Raw genomic sequence first — 22,973 nt, forward strand, 5'->3', positions numbered from 1 at the left:
TTTACTCTCTGGGTTTAGAGCAGTCTCACACAGTGTTCAAGTCCTTGAAGTTGGCTGCAGCAGGATTTCCTGAGGTTTGTTATTACCTGGCACTTGTCTCAGACAGTCCTAACCAGAATACACTGCACCACTGCAGAGCAGAGCAGTGATGATGAGTCAACCAGTTGCTGCCATGGCACTGGCTGCTACTGGTGCATTGGAGATCTGCTGTCCCTGTTCCCACATCAGGTTTTCACTGATGCTGCACCAGTGGGGACCCAGACTGGAGAAGCTTTACACAGAAGTGATGTAAAAGAGTGAATATATTAGAAGATACACAAACAGTGCAAGTCCTCTTCTTTTGTCCTTGTTCACTTAAATAATTAGTCCATTTTTGGCAATAGTAGAGAAACTCAGAGGGGTTTTGGGGGGGAATTTTTTTTTTCTTTTTGAGAGGGAGTTTACTCAAGTAAACCACTGTTTCTACTCTTCCCTGTTTGAGCCAAAAATATCCTTTCAGCTCCCATCCCTACCTTAAAAAAGAGCTGATGCCAGTCTGAAAGGGTGTTTCCTGAGCATAACCCAGGCCAGACTTGTGCCAGAGCTCAGACAGGCACACTTGGACTCACGCAGCTCCACAAACAATGCTGTAGCTAGAGGGAAGTGTCAAGTATCCCAGAAAATTGGCTCTATGGCATTTCTTGCATGTAAGTGCTAAGAAGAATTTATTTCCTTGTTTGTTTTCTTCACTGCTGCTTGGGGGATATTTACCCTTTGCTAGGCTCACACTGCTGGTCAGGAAAAGGACTCCCCAGGCAGCAGGAATTCGATGTCCGACAGTTTATCTGCAACTCTAGTCCGGCTTGCATTAATAAAGTTTGAAGATTATTTAGTACTTCCAGTCTGCTAGCCAGCTGCAGAGGGGCTCAGAAATTCAGGACAGGCTTATATTCACAGTAAAACATAATGCATGCAATAACATGTGATTTAATAAATATTTTCATCTACTTAATCTAATAAATGCAGCACATGCTGTAATGGATATGTGACCCTGGTTACTTACATTCTTCATCAACAATTTGTATAAACATCGAGATCCCAGCTGCTCAGCTGCCCTTGCTCATATTCTGGTTTCTCTCCCAGTTTTACCCTGCAAATACAGAGAAAATAAACACAATGTAACAGTGCTTTGGGCAGGAGTCTTCACCCATTTACCAATACAAAGCTCCTGTAAACGCCTGTCACTTGCCATTTCACACTCCCTTTTTTGTGGCACCAATGGAGGCTTTGCTGTCCAGGAACACAGTGGTGCAAGGGCCAGAGCAAGCAGCCAGGCAAGGCCCCATGGAAAGCTGTCTCCAGCAAGCCTACACACAAAGATGAGATGATCATGCGTGGCTGAGGGGGAAAATCGGCATCTCCCTCCAACCCCAGTCCCTTTGCTCACACCTCCAGTGACTGATACTTCAGCAAAGAGTCTGTGGCTGCAGAGTCCCTGTGGTGAACACTGAGCCATGCACGTGGTACCTGCACTGCTCCTCCTGACGCTCTTCCCACCTGGGTCCCCTACAGCCCCAGGCACAAGTACATGCCCAGTGAGTCTCCAGAGGAGAAAGCAGCTCCTGGGAGCTCTGCCACAGCTCAGCAGCTGAAGGTCAGGGCGGGCTTTTGACTTGCCCAATTAATCATTCAATTAGAGCAAACAGGTCTGGAAAGATACTCAGGAGCTCTTCTAATGCATTCCTAATCCAAAGCAATGATTGCATGCTAATCACCACTGATGCACATCTGCTCAAACTTTGTCAAAAATCTTCCAGTGATAGAGATCTTGCAACCTCCCTAGGTTTAACTGTTGTTATCAAAAGCAGTCCTTTGGCCAATCTCAACCTGCTGCAGTTCTACTCCATTATTCTTTGCTTCAGCCAGACAGAGGCCAGGTCATTGACTTCCACTTTGCAGAAATATTCTGTACCATTGCAGGTCTTTATCCTGCCCGCCCCCTGCAGCTGCTGCGAGCTGTTTGTGATGCTGGGCACAAGGGACTTGCTGACCTTCTCATTCCCTTCAGACCCCAGGTGACTGCACTCCTACTGTGATATGGTTTCTAAGTCCCTGAACCCATGCATAACTCCCCTCCTTACATATCCCAGATGAGTGGGGATTCCCATACAGCCACCAGCCTCCCTCCCATCCTGACTGTCCTTGAAGCCCACCTTGGCCCCTTACAGCTGGCTCCCAGCCTGGCTCTACCTGGCATGGAGGCAGCCCAGTGAGGATGAAGAAAAATTTGGGGTAGATTTTCTTCCCTGAGCTCCCTGCGTTGTCCTCCCCACATCCTCCCACAGCAGCACTAGCTGTAGACTCCTAACTGAACTACTCTTCCCACGACTCCCTCTCCCCTGTTCTCCCAATCTCGATTACACAGCCCCAACTCTCACGCTCGTTATGTACAGGTCATATTTTCCAGACTGCTGACCATTTTTGTTACTTTCCATTGGACTCTATCCAACTGGGCTTCCTTCTGGAAGCTCAGGGCCCTCAGCTGAGCAGAGCATCCCAGCCGGGGACTCACACATGCTGAGAAGAAAAATCACTCCATTTATCTTGTAGTCTGTAATTTGGTTCATATATCTCGGCATGGAGACGACCTGACGCCACTGACTCATGTGCTGCCTTTGATCCATTATGACCCCCAGACCTTCTCTGCAGAGTGATGTTAATGCATGTATTTTACCTCATGCAGCTGCTTATTTCTGCATAAGGTGGGAGCTCACCCCTGTCCTTGCAGAATCGCATCCTATTCTTCTCAAACTATTTCTCCAATTTGACAAGACCATTTATCAAACTCAAGCTGTATCCTCCAAAGCACTTGCAGCCTATTACAGCTGGTTGTGGTTTGCAAAGCTAATAAGCTTGTTATTTATTTTATAGACAACCATTAATAATGACCTGGCCTGGCATTTCCCTCCTGCTGACTTTCTTCCCAGAGGCCACCCTGTTCAGTCTTCATGAAGCTTTTCTGGGGAAATTGGATTTGGCCAGGCAAGAGAAAGAGGAAACAAAGCTAAACTCAGGTTATTACTTGTTTCCCACCTGAGGGCAAAAAAGGAGTAAAACATAATGCATGTCACCTGCTCCATCTCACTGGTCAGAGCCAGTTGCAAGTCACAAACATGTGTCCTTATGCTGTGGTCATGTTACATAGCCACCAAATCAAGACCACCTCCCACATGCCAGCATGTCCCAAAAAGGAGCTGAAAGATGGAAGAGGTTGGTGTATGCAGTGTCTGGGGCAAAGATTATCAACAAGCCCAGGGGAGCCCACCAAAGGGGACACTGCTGATGTCAGGGGTCAAAAGGAAAGAGCCATCAGTCCTGAAAATGGAACTGTAAAAACAAAAAAGCTCCCTGACTGCACCTTTGCTTGGACAGCTGAGGACCTAATTTACACCCACTCCAATGTCTCCCATCGATTAACTTCAAAAAGTTGCCCAACTGTCCCAGTTCCTCAGTAAACATGGCCAGTTGTCCTGTCTTGCTGCAGTGCTGAGCAGTGGCTCTCCTCACCCTGACAGCTGCTCTCAGAAGACACAGGAACAGATAGTAGTGTTGGTTGTAAAGGTTCCATTCCCCTATGTTGCTGGAGTATAAATTCATCCACTTCCAAAGCTAGGGATTGCTCTTCCAGTAGGCTGCAGATGAACTGTTGATATGCAAACCTGCTGCAGCTGCTCTCTGCCTGCTCTCTTTCTGCATGATCAGGACAGCAGAGCTCAGCAGCACAGCTCTGTCCCTGCTGTGCCCATGGATGCTTCTGGGCTAACAAAGGGATTATGTATTTTTTTCTCATGGGGCTATACCAAGGGATTTGCAAGGACATTAAAAAAAAACTCTCCTTTTCCGTGATCTCCCTTCTGCCCTTGTACGTCCAGTATCCACTCTCACAAGGTGAATGAATTTCTCATTGAGGTATTTTCCTTGTGAGGAGGTTTTTTGGGGTTTTTTCTCCCCTGTTTGCATTCAGCAAACAGGTCCTTGGAATATAAAAGCTAAAGGAATAACTAAAACTCAAGTTTTAAACTGCAGGGATGTTATTAAAGAAGAATTTTGAGACTTTGAAGACAACAGTAATGGGGTTTTAACTATTCAAATGTCCAAAGTTCCCAGACAACTCAGAAAATATCAGAAGTAAGTGCAAAGAAAGGGCTCAAAAGAATAAATCTGTGTGGTTCATGGAAGAGAAGGGATGAGATAATGTCTGGAAATTGATTAAAGTAGAGAAGTGTCTGTGTAAACTGGGAGGAGAGCATAAATCAGGAAAGAAATGTGTTCAGAATTAACTCAGAGGACCAGAAGAAGTGTTTTGCTGTCACAGTTCTGTCAGTGACACTGCCATATATCTAGTTTTATACCAGTTCAGTCCCAGACAACATCTCAGCAGATATGGCTTTTTCACAGAACCTGAGCGTCCTGCTTAAAGGAGGGACAACTTCAAAGAAAAATCAAGTTTCTGAGGGTCATAACCAGTCAAGTTTTGAAGGCTTCCCAACCCCCACTCCCAACAAATTGTTTGGTCAAATTTGGTTATTTTCACTCTTCAAAGTGAGCAAGAGCTGGCAGCAGTACATCCTGCCAGGATAACTATGGCTTTGCTTGGTATGAAATACCAACAAAACTTTGCTAGTGATAAAGTCCCTAGGGCTCACTACCTGTAAAAAGTGTCTGGTAAGATTTGATATACAAAGAGAAGCACGTCAGTTAATTTTAGTTCTCTTTGGTACCCTCCTCTCTCTTCAGATTCTCCGAAAAAGCCTTCTTGGAAGCTTTCCAGGGCAGCTGTGGGACACCATCAGCCCCTCGTTCCCTGCCTCAGCTGCAGCCAGGAGTCCTGCCCACTGATCAGGTGGGAACAAGTTGGGCAGCAGGCAGGCAAGATACTTGGAAAGGCTGCTGGCCTGCCTTCCAGCTTTCTTGGACAAAAGCTGTAATTTGTGTCATCTAATAAAGGAAGAATGGCGTTGGCACAAGGCGTCATCACAGCTGCAGGACAACCATCTCTCTGCATCTCAGGGCTGAGGTGATGCTGCAGGTCTCTTGTCAGCAAGTCCTCAGGAGTGCTCAGAGTAGCTCCTGGCTCTCTATTCCCTTTACTCACTGACAAACCACAAATACAGACCCTGCACAGGGTCCTTCTCCATTCTTCCTGCCAAAAGGCAGTCTTCAAAGGAAATTCTAGAGCTTGTGGACTGATTGACAGCAGGAGTCTGAAGGTTATGGTGCTGGAAGTATAGGAACAGGAAACACAAATTATTAACATGTACTTGAGTAAGGGTAAAAGGAAATAGGCAATGTCAAACCACAAGGCAAGAGAGGCTGTAGGGGACAGTGAGTGCTAAAATTGTGTCCAGATGGAAAAAATAGAAGTAACATATCTGGTGACAGATTGCATGTGAAAACACAGCAGACAAAAAGCACTTTGAGGAAAAAATGGCAAAGGGAATTAACACTATTAATGTTTCTTCACATCAAAGATTCAAGAGCATGTCAGAAAATCTGTAGGACCAGCTGACTGTATGAAAGAAGATTACAGCAGATATGGCTATTTTAAATTATTTAGTTGTTCAATGTTCATAGTGGAAGAAACTTTGTGTTCAGACATTCTAGTCATTCTTAGGGTATGGGAATCATAAGAAAGATTAGGTAGAAATCAAAATTACTTTAGAGGAGATATGAAAAAAATGACAGAGTGAATAACAAGGAATGAGTAGAAGTGATAATAAGTACTCAAGAGGTCTAAGGTGCCTCTAAACTGGAAGACATAAGGCCATAGCAGAGATGGATAACATGTCATTTAAAATTACTGGAAAACTATACAGTCATCAGTTTTTAAAATTTGCATGAAAATTGATCTGAGTAACTATAGGCCTCTTTTTCCAGCTTAGATACTACAGTGGAGTCTGCCACTGTGTACCAGATTTATGTAGGAAAGTCTTTGTAGTGGGGGAACTGCAGGGGTGGCTTCTGTGAGAAGATGCCAGGAACTCCACCCATGTCAGACAGGGCCAGTGCCAGATGGCTCCAAGACGGACCCACTGCTGACCAGGGCTGAGCCTATCAGTGATGCTGGTGGCATCTCTGTGATAACATTTTTAAGAAAGGGTAAAAATGCTGCACAGCAGCTGGGAGAGGAGAGTGAGCCTAGTGAGAGAAATAGCCTTGCAGGCACCAAGGAAGGAGGAAGAGGGGGTGTTCTAGGCGCTGGAGCAGAGATTCCCCTGCAACCCATTGTGCAGACAGTGGCGAGGCAACTGTGCTCCTGCAGCCCATGGAGGACCACGGGAGAGCAAATATCTCTTGAGCCACTGGATCTGTTTTTAAACTGACATGACAGCAACAGGAGTACTCAGTCAGTTTCAAAGGCTGACTGACCCTCTTGGCAGCACCGAAGAATTCTTGATACTATGTCCTTTATCAAAAAAACTATCTTTAGTTTTTTAGCTGTGGGAACAATTTAAGTGGCTTTATCTCCAGTGACAGTACAAGGGCCATTGAAAGAATGTTTTCAGCCCACACACAACTTAAAGTAGCTGTTTCTTACCACCATCTAAGGTTTATGCTGCTAGAGAAGTTCAACTGAGAACACAGCTCCTGGAAAGCCCCACCATCTTATAAATGGGCAGTAAATAACAAAATACCTTCTGGCCTACAGAAAGTGGGAGTCACCTATCTGCACTTAGGCATCTACAGTGTAACTGTATACATGCAATGCAAGCACTTCATTCTTTACTCTTGATGTTTCGGCTCTATGATCACCTTTCTCTATTCTGCTGATTTCTGATTATTTCAAGCATCTGCACTGTTCAAATATTTTGTCTTCATTGTAACTCACAGTTCTTTTTTATCACAGGGAGGAGGACTCAAGTTCTCCAAAAAGAAGACCAAATATTTCCTTTTAATTTGTATGTTTGAAAAACACAGAACTAATCTTTGGTCTGCATTAGCCGTCATGTCTTCTAGTGAGTCTAATGCTATCCTGCCTTCCAACAGTTTGATTAAAAGAAGATGGGATATGTCACATATGACCCTGCAACTAGCAGCCATACCTAACCAGCACAGAAATTGCCAGACTCACTGAGCTCAAACTCCAGCTTTCCAAAGTGACATAATTAAAAATCCACCCATCCTGCACTTGGAGCCCGGTACTTTTCCTGCCTGATTGGAGGACTGTAAGTTAACTGAAGGGAAAAACAAGCACAGGGTGAAGAGAAAGATCTTCCCCAGATGACAGAATGCTTATTAGCAGGCATATGAAGGACATCACTGGATACTCAGGGGAGACCAGCGTATGAGCAGATCTACCCAAAAGTACTCATTGGCCGTGCACTACAGCAGCACAAATTCAACTGCTGACACTGATACCACTGTCTTCATTTCAGTCCAGTCCTTATTCCGCTCCTAGAGCTGGGAAGGTTTTCTGTAGGGAAAGGGCTGTGGGTGGATGGCAGAATGGAGGGGAAATTCTTTGACTCAAGAAGAAGATTCATCACTCTGCAAGGGTTAAAAATTAATGAGAGACAGGAGAGAGAAATACAAAGCTGAGACTGGTTCTTTATTTGTTTTCTTACTTCTCACAGTGAAGTTATAGAAATGCATGCAGTGTTTGCTTTCTCCCACAGGCAGTTAATTACTTGTGTGAATAGTTTTCACTGCTTACTGCTGGAATATCCCAGAACCACTGACCCAGTGCCACTGTCTCTGCCACCTCCTCACCAGGCAGCCGAAAAGAACAACAAAAAATCAGGAAAGATGCTGAGCAGGATCTTTTTGCAGCCGGGATCTCTGTTCTTCCACCTGCAGTGGCAGGACTGTTGGGGCTGGAACTCAGACTGTTTGACAGAGAGGAAACAGGAAAAGTTGTGTGAAAGCGGAAGACAGAGAAAACAGGCCCCGTCAGTAAGAGGGACTCAAACAGAGCAAGATTCAGCTCTGTGGATGTAACTACAAACAGTGAAATATCTCTACCTTTTTGGTATCAGCCAGCTCAGGATATCCTCCCCCACCTAGTTACTCCTCACTACTTCTCTTTAAGATCCTTGTACAGTGTCTCTGACACTGCTCCACCCCAAAGCTGTAACTTTCCATGTACCCTGAAGCCTCATTGTGCAGCCAGCATGGTTAATGAAGAGGGTTGATAATATCACTTATTCATAGCTCTTCATTACACATGGAACCTGTTAATGGCCCATTGCTCTTGCTGTGGTTGCTGTCACTCTTATGAGGAAATCCAGTCAACACCTCAAGCTTAGAAAGCCCTATGTCACCAGGAGGGGAGGGACAAAATAGCCATGAGCTATACACTCTCCTGACCAGGACCCTGACCACACAGCCTTTTGTCACTGTTGTCTTCTTCCTGACATGTTCATGCTGTATATGAGGCACAATAACACAGTAAAACAGTCTTTGTTCTCATTGTCTCCTTTGAGGTACTGCGAGTTTCTGAAGACCTTTACAATTATACCCAAGGGGTAACATTAGAGGGTTTCAGCTGAAAGCAACACTTCTTCCTTCCCCTGTACAAAACAGCTCTTACAGAAGCAGGCTATTCCATTCTTCAGTGATTGAAGCCTGGAATAACTCTTTCTTCCTACCTCAACTACACTTATAGGGCTGGGATATACTGAGATACACATATCCTACTCATATATTCTGATATACTGGTGATATAAACCTCACAAGACAACTCTCCAGGTGGAGTCCACTCTTCAGTGGACCGGGAGCAGCTCATCCTACTCCGCAACTACTCACAGGATACCCTTGAATATTGCTGTCAATATTGTGCTTCTCTGGCTAGTTCCTTTGAAGGAACAAGGAATGCAGCAGGAACTCACATCTGAGAGAGGCACAACTGCAGAAGTAGGGACTGCTTCTGCTGGACTCTCCCACTTCTCTGGATGCTCACATCTCCTAAAGATACACGTGAACAGCTAGGAGCTGCATCGGCACAACTCCGTGGGATGATGTGCCTGCATGAAGTTTTGCTCCTATTCTCTGGTCCCCAGTGAAAGAAGGATGCGGACATAATAACCTGGATTAAATTCAGCAAAGGGTCCATGAGATGGGTGGCTGCTGAAGCACTCACTCTGTGAGGAGGGCTTGACACACTTAGTCACCCACACTTAATGCCTGTCCCAGAGCAAAATGCAATGGCTTCCTGTGAAGGCATTTTCCTCAACCTCAGTAGTAGGATGGTGAGGAGAGGAGGAAAGCAAGAAGGAAACAAGTGAGGACTTCCACAAGGCAAAGGACCCTGAGACTGCTCCATCTCAAATTTTGCCTCATCCCCTTCAAAGGTTTCTTCCCCTTCCAGTTCACCACTGCTCTTCCCATCTTTCTCTCTCCAACCCTCCTGGCAGCACTGTCAGGACCCTCTTCCAAACCACAGCACTCCCTTGGCAAATAGTCCCAGTTCTGACCCCCTTCCACTTCCTCACATCCCCAAGTTTTCACAGCTCTGCAAGTCCCCTGACCAGTGCATACCAGCGACAGCCCTTCCACCTGGCAAAGGTGGCCTCACCACTGAGGGACAGGCAGTCACCAGGAGCAGTACCTAGCAACAATGAGCACTCCCCATGAGGTTTGCAAACACTCCCCAAGGACTCCCACCCACTCTCCTGGCAAATAAACTCCCCTGTGCCTTCACCTCCATGTAGCAAGGCACTGAGCAGGTTCCCTGCAATGCAGCTGCTCATCCCAGCCATCCTCTGCCTGCTGGGCTCCTGCTGCCTCCAGGGCACAGAGGCACAGCAATATGAGTCAGTGCTCACGGTGCCAAATGGAGGCCCCTGGGGTTCCTGGAGGCACACACAGTTTTGCCCCACTGGCTATGCTAAGGGATTTGAATTGAAGGTAAGATTTCACTTCTTCTTCATGGGGGGAAGAAAACCTGCTGTGAAGCAATGTTATTTTGTTCTGGTCTTAGCAGGGCTGGCCACAACACTTTGTCCCATCGCAGCAGTTTGCACTGTATTTGCATTGCTCATGCAGGCTTCTCAGCAAGAGTTCTCTAGCGTAGAGTAGCTCTCCAGGCTCCCTGCCAATAAATGATTTCTTAGCAGAGGAGTCCAATGGGTAAAAAAAAGACCTGGAGTCAGTTCAGCAGATCCTGTTGCTGGGTGTCTGGGACAAGTCCCATCTGACAACATGACAGGTCTGGTTATCACAGAGCATGGTGAGAGTGTGGGCATGACCTGGGACAGCAGCCACCCAGCATTCCTGTGTCCAGAGCCACTGCCCCACCATTTGGAGAAAAACAGAGGTGGGCAACAGCAAAAAGGCCTTCCTGAGAAATGCTACGGAGCTGCCTTACAGCCCTGCTCAGCTGCGCCGTCTCACTCTGTACATAAAGCCTCCTACCACCCCTCATCACGAGGATTCACCTCATCACTTCTTTTAAATGGGGGATGGTGCTGACCTCTCCTATTTTCTTCCCCTCTTCTAAGGTCCAGCCCTACCAGGGATTTTGGCTGTTTGCCGATGACACGGCTCTGAACGGCATCCGCCTGCTGTGCACGGACAGCACAGTCATTGAGTCCTCTGTGGGGGTGGTGAGTATCTTCACTTTCTCATCTTCCTTCAGGTCAGAAGCTTCTGGGAAATATGAAGGAAAAGCAGCACAGTGCCCCCGTAGGGGCACTTTCTCCATAGGCCCCCCTACCCCTGTGAAGGAAGTTCACCACCTGCTTGCAGAGGTCAGTGAGTTCCCCTTGACCACAAAGTGTGAAGGTCTTACAGAAAAAATCTGGTCCTAGGCAAAGGAACAGTGCTGTCAAAGATGATGGAGAGTTCAAAAAAATGCAGTTCTTAAACGTGTACTTTCTCCTTTTCCTCAAACGTTTACTTTGAAAAGGGCATCAAGTAACAGGGACAAAGCAAACAGCTGAAATTACCAAAGGGTTCTGCAGGAACAGAGCAGCCTGGTGTTGGTGGTGGCTGGGCATCCAGGTAATGATGGGGAAGCAAAGTGAAACAGGTGCTCCTAGAAACCTTCCATCTCTGTGTAGGGGTGCAGGATTGCCCCAGGACTGCCAGGAACCCAAGCACGTTGCAGTGTTGATTGCAGCACAGCAGAGGCTGAACAAAGGCTTGGCAACTTGTTTTCTTCTCTGGCATGTGGGGAAACTGGACCAAGGCCCAGCTCTGCTCCAGCAGCAAGCTGGTTTCCTTCTCCCTGCGTGTGGAAAAGTGGCAGTACTTTCATGACAACACGGCAGCCAACAATGTGAAGTTCGCCTGCTCAAACAGGACAACGTTGGAGGGCAGGGGACTTTCAAGGGGTCATTTTGGCCCATGCAGCAGCAACTGCACCTCTGGGGCTATCTGTGGGCTCCAAACACAGGTGCAGGGACCCCAGGGAAAGAGGGATGACAGAGCTCTTAATGACCTGAGGGTCTTCTGCTGTCAGTAAGCTGACTCCCCACCCACGGCAGCATCGGCAAAGTTGTACGGCATTAAACCTTGAATCTGTTCTTGCACAATTAGCAGTGCACATTTTTTCTGTCTTGCTTTATCAAGGGTAGCCAGATCCCACAGCTACAGCACCCTGGGGCTTTCCTCCTGCCCTCATCCAGCTGATGCAAGGTTTCTGCAGGTCCTTGCTCCAGGCCCAGCCTGCAGCAAGGCTGAGGACATGTTACCAGGAGGTGCACACATGAGTGCATGCACACACACACGCGTGTGGCCAGACACCGATGAACACAGAGAGCAGTGCCTTTACACTGTGCCTACACCTGCACAGACTCATACACACACACACAGTGCTCACACACACATGAACAATACAAATGGCAGGTACTGTTCCTTTCCTGCTGATCAGCATTAGCGTCCACTGGTGAAATCTGTACTCACACGTGGAAAAGGGGTCTCTCTGGTAGCTAGCATTAGTTACTGAGTCTGCGCCAGAGCTTGCCTCAGGCCCCAGTTTCCCCAGGTGCTGGCACTGGCACCCTCCAGCCTCTGAGGTTCATGATTCCATCCCAGTTGCTGGCACTCGGCTCAGGTGCTTCTGCCCACTCATCTGGCTTGAAGGTTGCTGGTGGTCTGTCACATGTGCTCAGAATAGAGGGTGTGCCCATACAGAAAGTCAGTGTAGAGAACATCAGAGTAATTAGTATCAGTGGTGACAAATAGTTCTTATTATTATGCAAGAATATTTAGTAAGACTGTAGGCTGTGGTGATAAAGTGCAGGTCTCGGTCCTTGGCCAGAAGAATGTACTGACTGGCAGATGTCACCCAGATCAGCATCTTTGATCCCCTTTTTTCTCATACTAGTTCCCACAGCAGAACCATCTCTGATCCTTTCCCTAAATGTCCCATACTAATACTTGCACATTGCCACAACTCCCTTAAAACACTTCTTAAGAAATACTACAGCGTCCCCAAATGCTATTCCCCTACAGCCCCCATGAGTCCCATGCCCCTGTGGGTGCTCACCACATCAGTCTGCAAGTCCTTCTGGGGAGGGGGTGATGCCTCTGACTCTTCAGTAGAGTTCATCAGGTGCCCGTGGCTGATGGCTCTCCTCCAACAATCACAGGGAGCAGGTCTGGAGCTCTGTAGACACTGCTGAGGTTACTGGTTTCTCTGCCTGATGTTTCCACTCTCATTCCTGCTGTGTCTTTGCATTCATTGTGGTAAAGCTTTGTAACCACTTTATAACCTACCCAGTTCCTGTGCGGGAGCACAGGGGAATCTCACATCTGTCAGTAAGGTAGGAGGCAGGACTGTAAGAGCTGAACAGTGAAGTAGAAGAGGGTTCATCTGCCCTGGCAGAAACCATGGTTTCAAAAGACAGGAAGGGGAACTCTTTATCCTATCTCCATTATAATGCTTAGGATGAGGAAGGATGACTATCGTACAATTATCCACCCACAAGTAAGTTCAAATATACCATGCAGCTCATGGCCCTAGCTCCATGCCACTCCTGACAGCCTGCTCAGCACAGCACCTCAGCATTTTAACGTCTCCAAGTGCCCAGTGCAAAAGAGGCATCCTGAGGACTTTTGTTTTGAAGGCTGTAGTAATTCACATGTAATGAAGTCAGGAATGTACCATTGTATAGGTACCTTTCCTGAACTACACCATCATCTCCTTCAGCATCAAAACCTCCTGCTCAGCACTTCTCTGGACTTCATATTTTGTTCCCCTTTCTGGGGCTTTAGGCAACACGTTGTGTGTGAGGACCTTGACCATGGTAAACAAGTATGGTACAGGGAGTAGCCACAAACCCAAGCCTCACAGGGTATTATGCAGGGAGAAGTTGGTTGGAGTCTATTATGGTGCACATGTGCAGGAAGGCTTCAAGGAGGAAAGAAACAGATACCAAGGATGGAGAGAGTTCCAGAATGAAATGCAAAGATTTCAATAACGAACCCTCTCCTCAGTTCCAAGAGTACAAAGAGGAGGCAGAAATCTGAGAAAGACAAAGGAGGGAAGGAGAATATCCTCATGGATGAATATCCAGTTTTAAGAGATGAAGGCACTTTCAAGGCAGCTCATATTCTGTTACGGGAATCTCTGTTTACAATTAGATATAATAGGAAAATTCATAAGTCAGCTTTTCTTCTGGAAAAAAAGGTTCCCTTAGGGCACTCTGAAATGCACTGAGGCAAAAAGATGGGATTCTTGTCATGAATGTCTCAAGAGTTTTTATGTTGTCTTTGTATTATTATATCGCTTTCATATTACTTATTACTCATTCAGTTAAGCAAGTTGTTGTACACAGCACTTTACATGGCATTAAACATGAAATTTTTTCTATCTACACAGGCAAAGAAACTGGTCTTAAAAACAATTTCATGGTCTTTCTGCTCAGCTCCTAGTCCTCCCCATAGCAAAAACATTTGATTCAGCTAAATCCAAATGCCATGGCAGATCCTCTTGAATAATAAATATCCAAGTTTCTGGGAAGAGCAGATTTAACAATGAAATGTTGGAAGATAGATCCCTGTCCATCACTCCTTCAAATTCATTATTTGACTAATGTCAGATTTTGTACTGTGTATGCCACTATTCTACAACAGCAAATCCCAGGGCTTGCCAGAGTTCACTGCAAAGTTGCAAGCCTCATGTCAAGCAGTCCCTTTCTGTCCATTCAAAGCAGCATGTGGCCCCTCTCCTCTCAAGAAAACCTGAAGGAAATACCAGATGGAAACACAAGGCTGTTCAATAACAGTCCTTCTTCTTGTGCAGTTATTCACCTTGATGCACAGCAGGGGCTGGTTGAGATGTTTAATCTTGAATTCCTCATTTCATGTGTGTTTTACCTTTAGACATCTTTGATGAAAAATAGCCAGCAGCATCTATTCTTCCCCTATTTACTGTATATAAAGATATTCACAGGTGCACTTCCACATAGTTTATGTGCAGCAACAACTGCTAATAAAGTAACATCAGTTATTCACAAATGTATGGGTTTAGATATCTGGGGACTGGGGTCTGGCTCTAAAATAACACCCAGGGTTCATCCTCAACACCTTTGTTGTATATGTGGAAGGATGGTGGTCTTGTTCTACCCAAACAACCCGCGTTCCTCCTCAGAAAGTCCTGGTTACTTGTCCAATGCAAATTGATTCAGTCAGAGAAGTGCCAGTGGAGTTCCACTACAATAAAGAGGTGCTTAGGGGATATCCTCAAGCTAAAACCTTTGTTAAGGAAGCAGATAGTAAAGGCGATTGAATGCAATACCATGTGGGACTGGTAACACTGCTCAACATAGCTATCCAGCATCCAGTCCAGAACAGAGGCAGCACTACGCTCATATCTGCTCAGAGCACGTCTACAAACTGATAGACCTACTTTTGTCCTTAGCCCTCTCTCTCCAGGGCTTGGCAGTGCTTTCCCACTGCTCTCAGACACTCTTCTAAGCTGAGTTTTTATGTTGTACTTCGTACTTGTTCTTCCATATTTTGATAGATGCAGGGTAATGTCTGCTTTCCCTTAAACCCCTCACCTCGCTCACAAAAGACAGAGGCATAGGGAGAACAGGAACATTTCTGCTTAAAGCAGCATTCACATTTTATTATTTACACCTGATAGCCTGTGTACTATTGGAGGAGCTCTCTCTCATTCTCCTATCTATCCCAGTGACAGACTCAGTACATAAAAACACCAGTAATGGACCAGGGTCTGTGTGGCACTTGACACTGTGCAACCAGGGAGCAGCAGGATGGTCTAATCTTTGTTGCAACTTGAGCATACACATCAGCGAGCGTCCTCTTCACATGCTAAGTGAGGTGACAGTGCATTTCTTAGTAGTCATAGACCTAAACCCCAGCTGTCACAACACCTGTGACACCCTTTCTGTAGTGAGAGAATAAATATGAGGAATAAAATAGAGCAGGATGAAAAATACCTTGGAAATCTTCCTAGTGTTTCTCTCAAGAGTACAGAAGGAAGACAGAACATTTTGATCTTCCCTGCTTTCATTCCAAGGTTGGTTCCCCTGGTGCATTAGCAGCCTTCGGACAACTGCCTCGTAATCCAGGCAGTACAATCTCCTTCGCAGATTCTCAAGTAAGTGGGTTTAAATCTGCCTATAGATCATATAAGCTGAAATAATGAATAATAAAGCTGAGAAATAGCACTCTTCAAACTTTGCAAAGTGCTCATGTCAGACATCATGAGCTCATCTCTAGGCACTGGGTACTTCAAGCATACCTGTATGCTCTGTTACCTCTGTAACAGCCGTCAGCCCCAAAACTGTCCTGGAAAGTTTGTTTCCTCCTTAAAAGCAGCAAGTGTTGGACTTCACTCTAAACTGGAAAATAAACTGCACTGGGAGACATTGCAGCCCAGAAGCTCTCTTGTGCTTATCAGCATTCTCATCTTCTGAGCCTGCCACATTCCCTTCAGAAAAACTGTAATATATCTCCAGCACTGCAAAGTTTGAACTTGGCTCCATGTTGAGCGATTGTCCCTGAAGTTCAGAACTCTTCCAAGCCAGCTTATTGCCTCTGAGAAGATCTTTAATGAAGTACTTATTTATATTTTCCTTGAAGTAGAAGTACTGTATCTGATATTATCTGCTATTTTTCATTTTAGTAGGAGATTTGGTTTTGCTTCCACAAGTGTGTCTTTGACCTGTAATAAAATCTGTACTGAAGTAATGGCTAAGTTTCAACAAGTAAGTAATTATTCCAGTAAATCCAAGGGAGGGTACAAACAACTACATCCCTCTAACCTTTCTGTGTCCCTTTTCGGAAACAAACATGTACTTTGAGAAAAATAACAAAATTTCTTGTGCTATGGTTCTGCGGAGCCATAGCAGAGTGCTGCCTATATCCATATAATTAGAAGGAAGGTTAATGAATTGCTAAAGCACGTTTCCAGTGGATAAATGAGATAGAAAACATATTTAAATGGCCTAACAGTTTATTAAATGAGATTATAATAGACACTTCACCCCCTGTCAAGTGTAATTTCAAGACAAATTGATGCAATTCTTTACCTCAGGAAAGTCCATTAGTAAAAGAAGGGCTGTAATCTCTACTGATGCTAACCAGCATCATTTCTTTTGAATATTTTCTCCTTGTTCTGCCTCAGCCATGACTTCAGAGACATGGTTTCTAACACTCATTGCTGTATTGGAGATTTCCTTCTTTGGCCCAGCTTCACCACAGTGTTTGAAGGGATATTTCCACGGAGAGCAGCTTCCTTCCTTTTGCAGGATTCAGAAGAAGATGATGTAGGAATAATCAGTTTAGTGTGTAGCTTTCAAATGTTGCTGTCACTAGGAAGGAGGAGTGGAAGGGCACCACAGCACCCATGCCAGTCTGCCAATAGCTAGAGCACATCCCTTTGCTGATGGCCTGCCGAGGACTGGAGGTGGCCTTGCTGAAGAAGAGGAAAGTACACATTTCTAGGAGGCTGCTCACCCACTGACATGCAAGGGGACCAGCTCCAGCACTGCTGCTCTTCACAGTCACCTGGACCTTTCATATCCATTTCAGTAATGCACTTTAAACAGAACATCTTAGCAAAGGAGATTACAGTTTTTCTGTCTAAGCTATGATGCCTATGCACCTGATTTTACTGGGAGAGGAGGGAGTTTCTTCTTAGTGTTTCAGGGGATAAGGACATTTTTTGAAAGCTTACCACCACCAACCTGAAACGGTGTTACTGTTGGGGCAGTGTCTTAATAGCAGGGGGGAAAAAATCTCAGCACAGCTTCACAAAGAACAATTGTCCAAATTAAGGTTTTTTAAAAGGATATGAGATTTGATTTTCTTTCAGAAAATCATATTAAAAGAAGCTAGAGCAAATCCCCTGCCAGGAAAAGGCAGACTTTGTTGTACCTAAACACACTGTTAAAATCACTAATTAATGGAGAAAATGTATTTCAGAGACACTATGATCTGTAGGTCCAGATTAATTAGGATAACACTTTAATTATATAATGGTAATACTTGTGACCTTTGAAACCAAAATCATCAAAAGTGGGTGCATGCAAGCTCAGCAACTACCTCAAGCACATTTTCTTCTGTTTTTTTTAAGGCAGCGAGTAGACTTAATGCAATTACAATTCTTTCTGCAGGGCCTAAGCCACCTCAGTTAAGCAGACTGATTCCCAGAAACACACCCTGAAGAAGAGAGGGGACTCTGCAGAATATTTTTCCCCCAGATTAGAAGAGATGATTCAGATCTCTTGAAAACTTTTTTGTCTCTCCTAATCTTCATACCAATCAGGGGTGAAAGTAAGAAAAAAGGCATTAACTTCCAGTTCCTTCTCTCAATTGCTTTTTCAATGTTTCATTTTCCTTCTTATTTTCAAAACCCATTTTAGTACTTTCTCCAAGCACCCTCAGCCAGCTCACACAGCATATTTTCAGGGCCAATGGAGTTTCTCCTTTGTCCTCTCTGAACAGCTTTCCCAGAACTCCTAGAGCAGCTTCCCCTTTTGTGCCTTGTCTCTCTTCTGGGATTAGCTTTTCTCCAGGTTAGCAGGACCTCCTATCACAGAAGCAGTATCACTACCAAAGCTATTAACTGAGGCTCTGCAACAGGTAGGAGCAGACATTAGGCTCTAACTAGAGGCAGTCAGAAAAACAAGGTTATTTTATTAGCAAATTTCAGATAAAGGCTGGACATCAGTCAACTGGATAAGTACCATTCCTTCTGCCTTCAAAATTTCAGAGTAAAACAGCATTATTTTCAAGCATCTGTGTCCAGCAGCACTGTGGGAAGAGAACAGTGATGGAATATCTACCTGGAAGTGGTTGTTCTCTTTATGTGGCTCTGCCTGTACCACCACATGCATCACTGATTTCTGCATTCAGTCTTACAGTTTTCCTGCGTCATTTGCTTAGCAGGTACAGCAGTTTCCCCAGAATTTTCCAGCTATTTTCTCTTCAGCTCTGAGTCAGCAGGTGCTGGAGCTAGGGATGATGGAGGTTTCCATCATTGGAAACCCCACTGGCAGTGTTTTGCCCCCAGCCTAATTCCATGCTTGAGCTCAAACATGCCATGGAACAGAATCATTATGAAAGTGATGCCAGTGAGATCTGTTGTCATAAAATTGAGATCCCCACATAGGAACTTAGTCATTAAGAAATAAAAAGAGGCAATGAGTCATTTCATTTGGTGCTGTGGGAGTTTTAGGCAAGCATGTTTTCAGTAACTCATGGAAATAACACACGACCTTTGACATGACATGACTTTTTTTTTTTCTTTTGTTGTTAGCAGTCAGAGGAAGCAGGATACCATATGGCCACTGTTTTAAGAGAGTAATTTAATTAAGTCCATGCCTTTGATGCCGTATACTTAGAGCCTTCAGGAATGCCAGTCAGCTACAAAATAGTCTTCGAATATCTTAGATGCTTGCAGGTTTGGCCAGTAGTGAGGTTGAGACAGTATCCCTCACACACACACACACACACACACACAAAGAACACAATGTGGGCTGCCAGGCAGGCTGCCACAGACAGCATGGCCTTTGCCAGCATCCCCACAGACATCAGCAATGTTCATACACAGGCACTGATGGCTCAGTCCCACCCTTCTTTTCCAGCTGGTCAGGACTGAAACTCAGTAGTGAGAACACACATGCCTTTGCTCTCCAGGTTCAGGGGCATGTCCACGTTCACTGAATCCTCAGATGTCAGCAGAGCCCCCACCAACCTCCACGTCCACAACTTAGGCCCCTTACCCCATATGCAGGTCTCTCTCTTCCTACCCACTGGCTCCCCCATGATGCACACCAGCAAGAGATGCACGCACTCAGCCACTCATCTCACAGACATCCCACACCTGCTGGCCCCTCAGACATCAGCACAGTCTCAATCTTCCTAATATCCATGCAAGACAGGACCCTCACCCAGCCGCCAACTCAGACCTCATGTCTTGCTGGAGGCAGGTCTCCTTCAGCTAGTCCAGTTCAAAGTTTGCTGGCAAACATATACACATATTGTCACAGGATTAAATTCATGGCAGAAATATTCACACACTCAGATTTTTCCAGTTACTGGCATTTAGGTCTGTCATATACAGTTGCTGACAGCTAGACCTCCTCATTCCTTCTCCAGACGCTGGCATTTGGGCTCACAGCTCTCACAAACAGCATAGCACAACTACAAAGGAAGAATGGTTTGAGAAGGGATTTAATACAAAAATAGGACAGGAATGCTAGCCAGGGTCAGGTCTCAGTACAGTGAACCATTTCTATTCCTGCTTCTCATTGTCTCATGCTTGTTTCTCACACATATACCTTGATCCATCCCCTTCACCTAAACTTCCCATAATATAGTTTACATAATCCCACAAATGTCTTCTGATATCCCATAATATGCTTTGCACAGTCCCAAAATCCCCCTCAAATACTGAACAACACTTGCAGTTATCATGTTTTCCCCTCTATCAGTTACAACACTGAAGCTGATGCCTTCAAGGCTGTGCCTGAGTAGGTCCTTTACTGGCTCATTTATCAGCAACGAAAGATTTTTTGTCTTAACTGGATTGCACTGGCTTGAGCTCCAATTGTCTCACCAAAGGAGGAAACATAATGTCTAAGAATAAAGCTTTTTACAGGTAGTTGAAAGTTGTTGTGTACATGCCAACACTTCTCATGCTCAAATCTGAAAGGAATGAAAACACATAACAATCATCTTGAATACAAGTACCCATAACCACAGCTGTAGCATAACAGGAAAAACAATATTTTTGTATCTCAGTTTCCCATCTCTATATAAAAGGCTGATAGTCTTTCCTTTCTCTTATAATGTATTTGGGACAGAAACTATTCTTGTTCTGTATATTCACATCATTTCTTGTCTGATCCTCTTGGAGACCCAAGTAGTAATAATGTTGTTTTTTTCTTTGTTATTCAAAATCGCTTTTGTTTCATCAAAGAAACAACTATTAGACAATAAAATTTTCATGCTATTAGAGAAGTGAGTTAGTAGTCTGAAATCAATTTAATCAGGAATAAGCAAACTAAGAGGGAAACATCACTGCATTCTCAAGGTCCTGAGCTATTCCACCAGAATAAAGTTATTTAAAAAAAAAAAAAAAAAACAAAAAAAAAAAAAAAAAAAAAAAAAAAAAAAAAAAAAAAAAAAAAAAAAAAAAACAAAAAAAAAAAAAAAAAAAAAAAAAAAAAAAAAAAACAAAAAAAAAAAAAAAAAAAAAAAAAAAAAAAAAAAAAAAAAAAAAAAAAAAAAAAAAAAAAAAAAACACCAAAACAACAAACACAGGGATACAGAAAGATTTTTCTGCTATAATTGCAATTGTAGTAGCAGTCAAGATTCGTATAACAATCATATAATCTTCTCAAGCTTAGGGAAATATCTATGCTACTCTCTATTTGGGGAATTTTGGAGGACAGATGCCACATTGTGGGCTGTTCAGACGGGAACCAGGGGCTCTTCTCAGTCCTTTGAGCAACAGTTTAGAAAAAGAGAGACTTTTTTCCCAGTGTAGGCTGTCATGAATCCATAACCAGAATCTTGGCCTTTACAGCTGTATGTTATTTTTATTAAACCTTCTGTTTCCTGATGCTCTTGCAGTGCATCCAGAAATATGAGCCATGAGGAACACCAGATCTTCCAAAGATACGTCCTATCTGAAATAATAGGTTCACTGTCAGCACAAGAATCCAGAACTCCATATCAGCAACTCCTCTTTTTGGCTGTGTTCAGCATGAATACAAAGACTGCAGCTGCCCTGCCCCTGGGATTTCTGATGACTTGATTGAAAATGTCAAGTCATGTTGTATTACCCACAATGCTGTGAAGCGAGAGATGTTACTTGTTCAGGGGCCTGTACCAGGGAAAGCAAAAATATCCCACATTGAGTCATTAAATACAATGGTTCATAAAAGTCAGCAAGAATTAAAGACAAGGGTCTTAACTGGTCAGAGGGAGAGGCTGTTGCTGTGACCTAGGGAATACATAGTACCATTTGTGCAAGGAGAGCACGAGAGCTGAAACTCAGTGAACACAATTAAAAATCATGTATGCTGCTCTTCCCATGTTCTTTTCATTAAGGGCAGGAGGACAATGAGAAGACGGGTGTGACTGTTTTTGTCCAATCTACAGCCTTCTTTATTTTCTATCACTTCTGGTATGTTACCATCTCATTTTTATGTGAAAGGCAGAAAAACTACACTCCAGAAGCATCACGTGTTGCTATACACAATGCCTCATCCCATCTTGACCAAAATGGTCTTTTGAGGTCCTTCATCTTTACTGGGGATTTGAATACTAGCTCAAAATCATTCCTATTCCGCCAAAATCACCTGCTTGCTGTTCTTCATATTTTCAGGGTTGTGCTAAGGCTTTACAAATCATATATATACAGGATTACATATACATCCTAAACCTAACAACTGCGTGACATTTAGTAGCATCATACTGATCATCTGGATCCCAGTGCCACATGAGACCAAAAATGTGTGAAATAGTGGAATGTACCAACATTTTCAGGGTTTCATTACCCTCATAGGTTGCTTATAGAAGTATCACACATGACTTACAGAATCACGAAAATTCCACATATATCATATCTATTGCTTTCTCTGTAGGTCATTCGAAAAAAAAAAAAAAAAAAAGAACAATCTTGAGGAATTTTCAAAATCCTTTCTGCTTTGTTTTTTCTTACTCATGTATATCACCCTTACATGTTTACTTGGTTTTTTTCCAGTTCCAAGGTATGCACTAGAAGAGCATAGGTCACTGGGTTCTCTTTAGGCTACTTTTAGAAAAATGTTTGTCTTCTGACAGTCCTCTGAGATGTTGTCCAACCCCTTTGACTTCTGAAATATAACCACTGGTTTATGTGAAAACATACCCTCAGCTTTTGGGGGCTGGCCTCTGGTAAGATCCTGTGGCTTCAGAAAGAGGAGCCCTCACTTGTCCCCACAGTCTCCATCCCTCCCTAGAACATTAAAATATATTAACAAACATTTAACATTCAATACATGAAAAATACAAAACTTTCCCACCTTTAATAACACACAATTTGGCTAATATCTTAGAACAAGAAAATGCAATACTCTTCTAATGGCTGCTGCAAGACTCACCGTAGAAAAGGTATATCCTATAGAATATAATTCCTATATAGGAGTAAAAAATAGTGGTGATAATTTTCTGTACAAAAATACAGGCTACAATTCAGCCTTCCTGGCTTCAAGTTTCTACAATGCAGGTATCTACATAAGAGGCAGGTGTCCAAGTTCCCATTATAGCCCATGGAGGGCCAGGCAGGACATGGCTTGGAATCCACTGGCTCATCCAAAAACCACCACTCACACTCAGTAGACTGAACCACTGTCAGTTCCTCTCACTACACTGACTGTAAAAGGAGTTCAGATGTCTTCCTCATACTGGTGCTAAATCACCTCCTTGAATTTAAGGTGGGATATATTCTACCCCTTGCATGTCACCACTGAGTAGTGAAAAGCCTACACTTTTTGATACATTTCTTAGTGAAACTGCAGAATTAA

At 44.1% G+C, this 22,973-nt stretch overlaps 1 protein-coding gene across 1 annotated transcript in view; it reads left to right on the plus strand.

Moving 5' to 3' along the window:
* Positions 1-11,459, plus strand: part of LOC114066195 (vitelline membrane outer layer protein 1-like) — a 38,429-nt gene extending 26,970 nt beyond the window's left edge. Inside the window, 2 exon segments of the mRNA XM_027900715.1 lie at positions 10,479-10,580; positions 11,120-11,459. Of these exon segments, the coding sequence (XP_027756516.1) occupies positions 10,479-10,580; positions 11,120-11,443 (426 nt within the window). The 3' untranslated portion in view covers positions 11,444-11,459.
* Positions 11,460-22,973: the final 11,514 nt, after the last annotated feature.

This window comes from Empidonax traillii, unplaced genomic scaffold, assembly GCF_003031625.1.
Source record: "Empidonax traillii isolate 1590-97213 ecotype Southwest subspecies unplaced genomic scaffold, ASM303162v1 scaffold21:size2437335, whole genome shotgun sequence".
Lineage (NCBI taxonomy): Eukaryota > Metazoa > Chordata > Aves > Passeriformes > Tyrannidae > Empidonax > Empidonax traillii.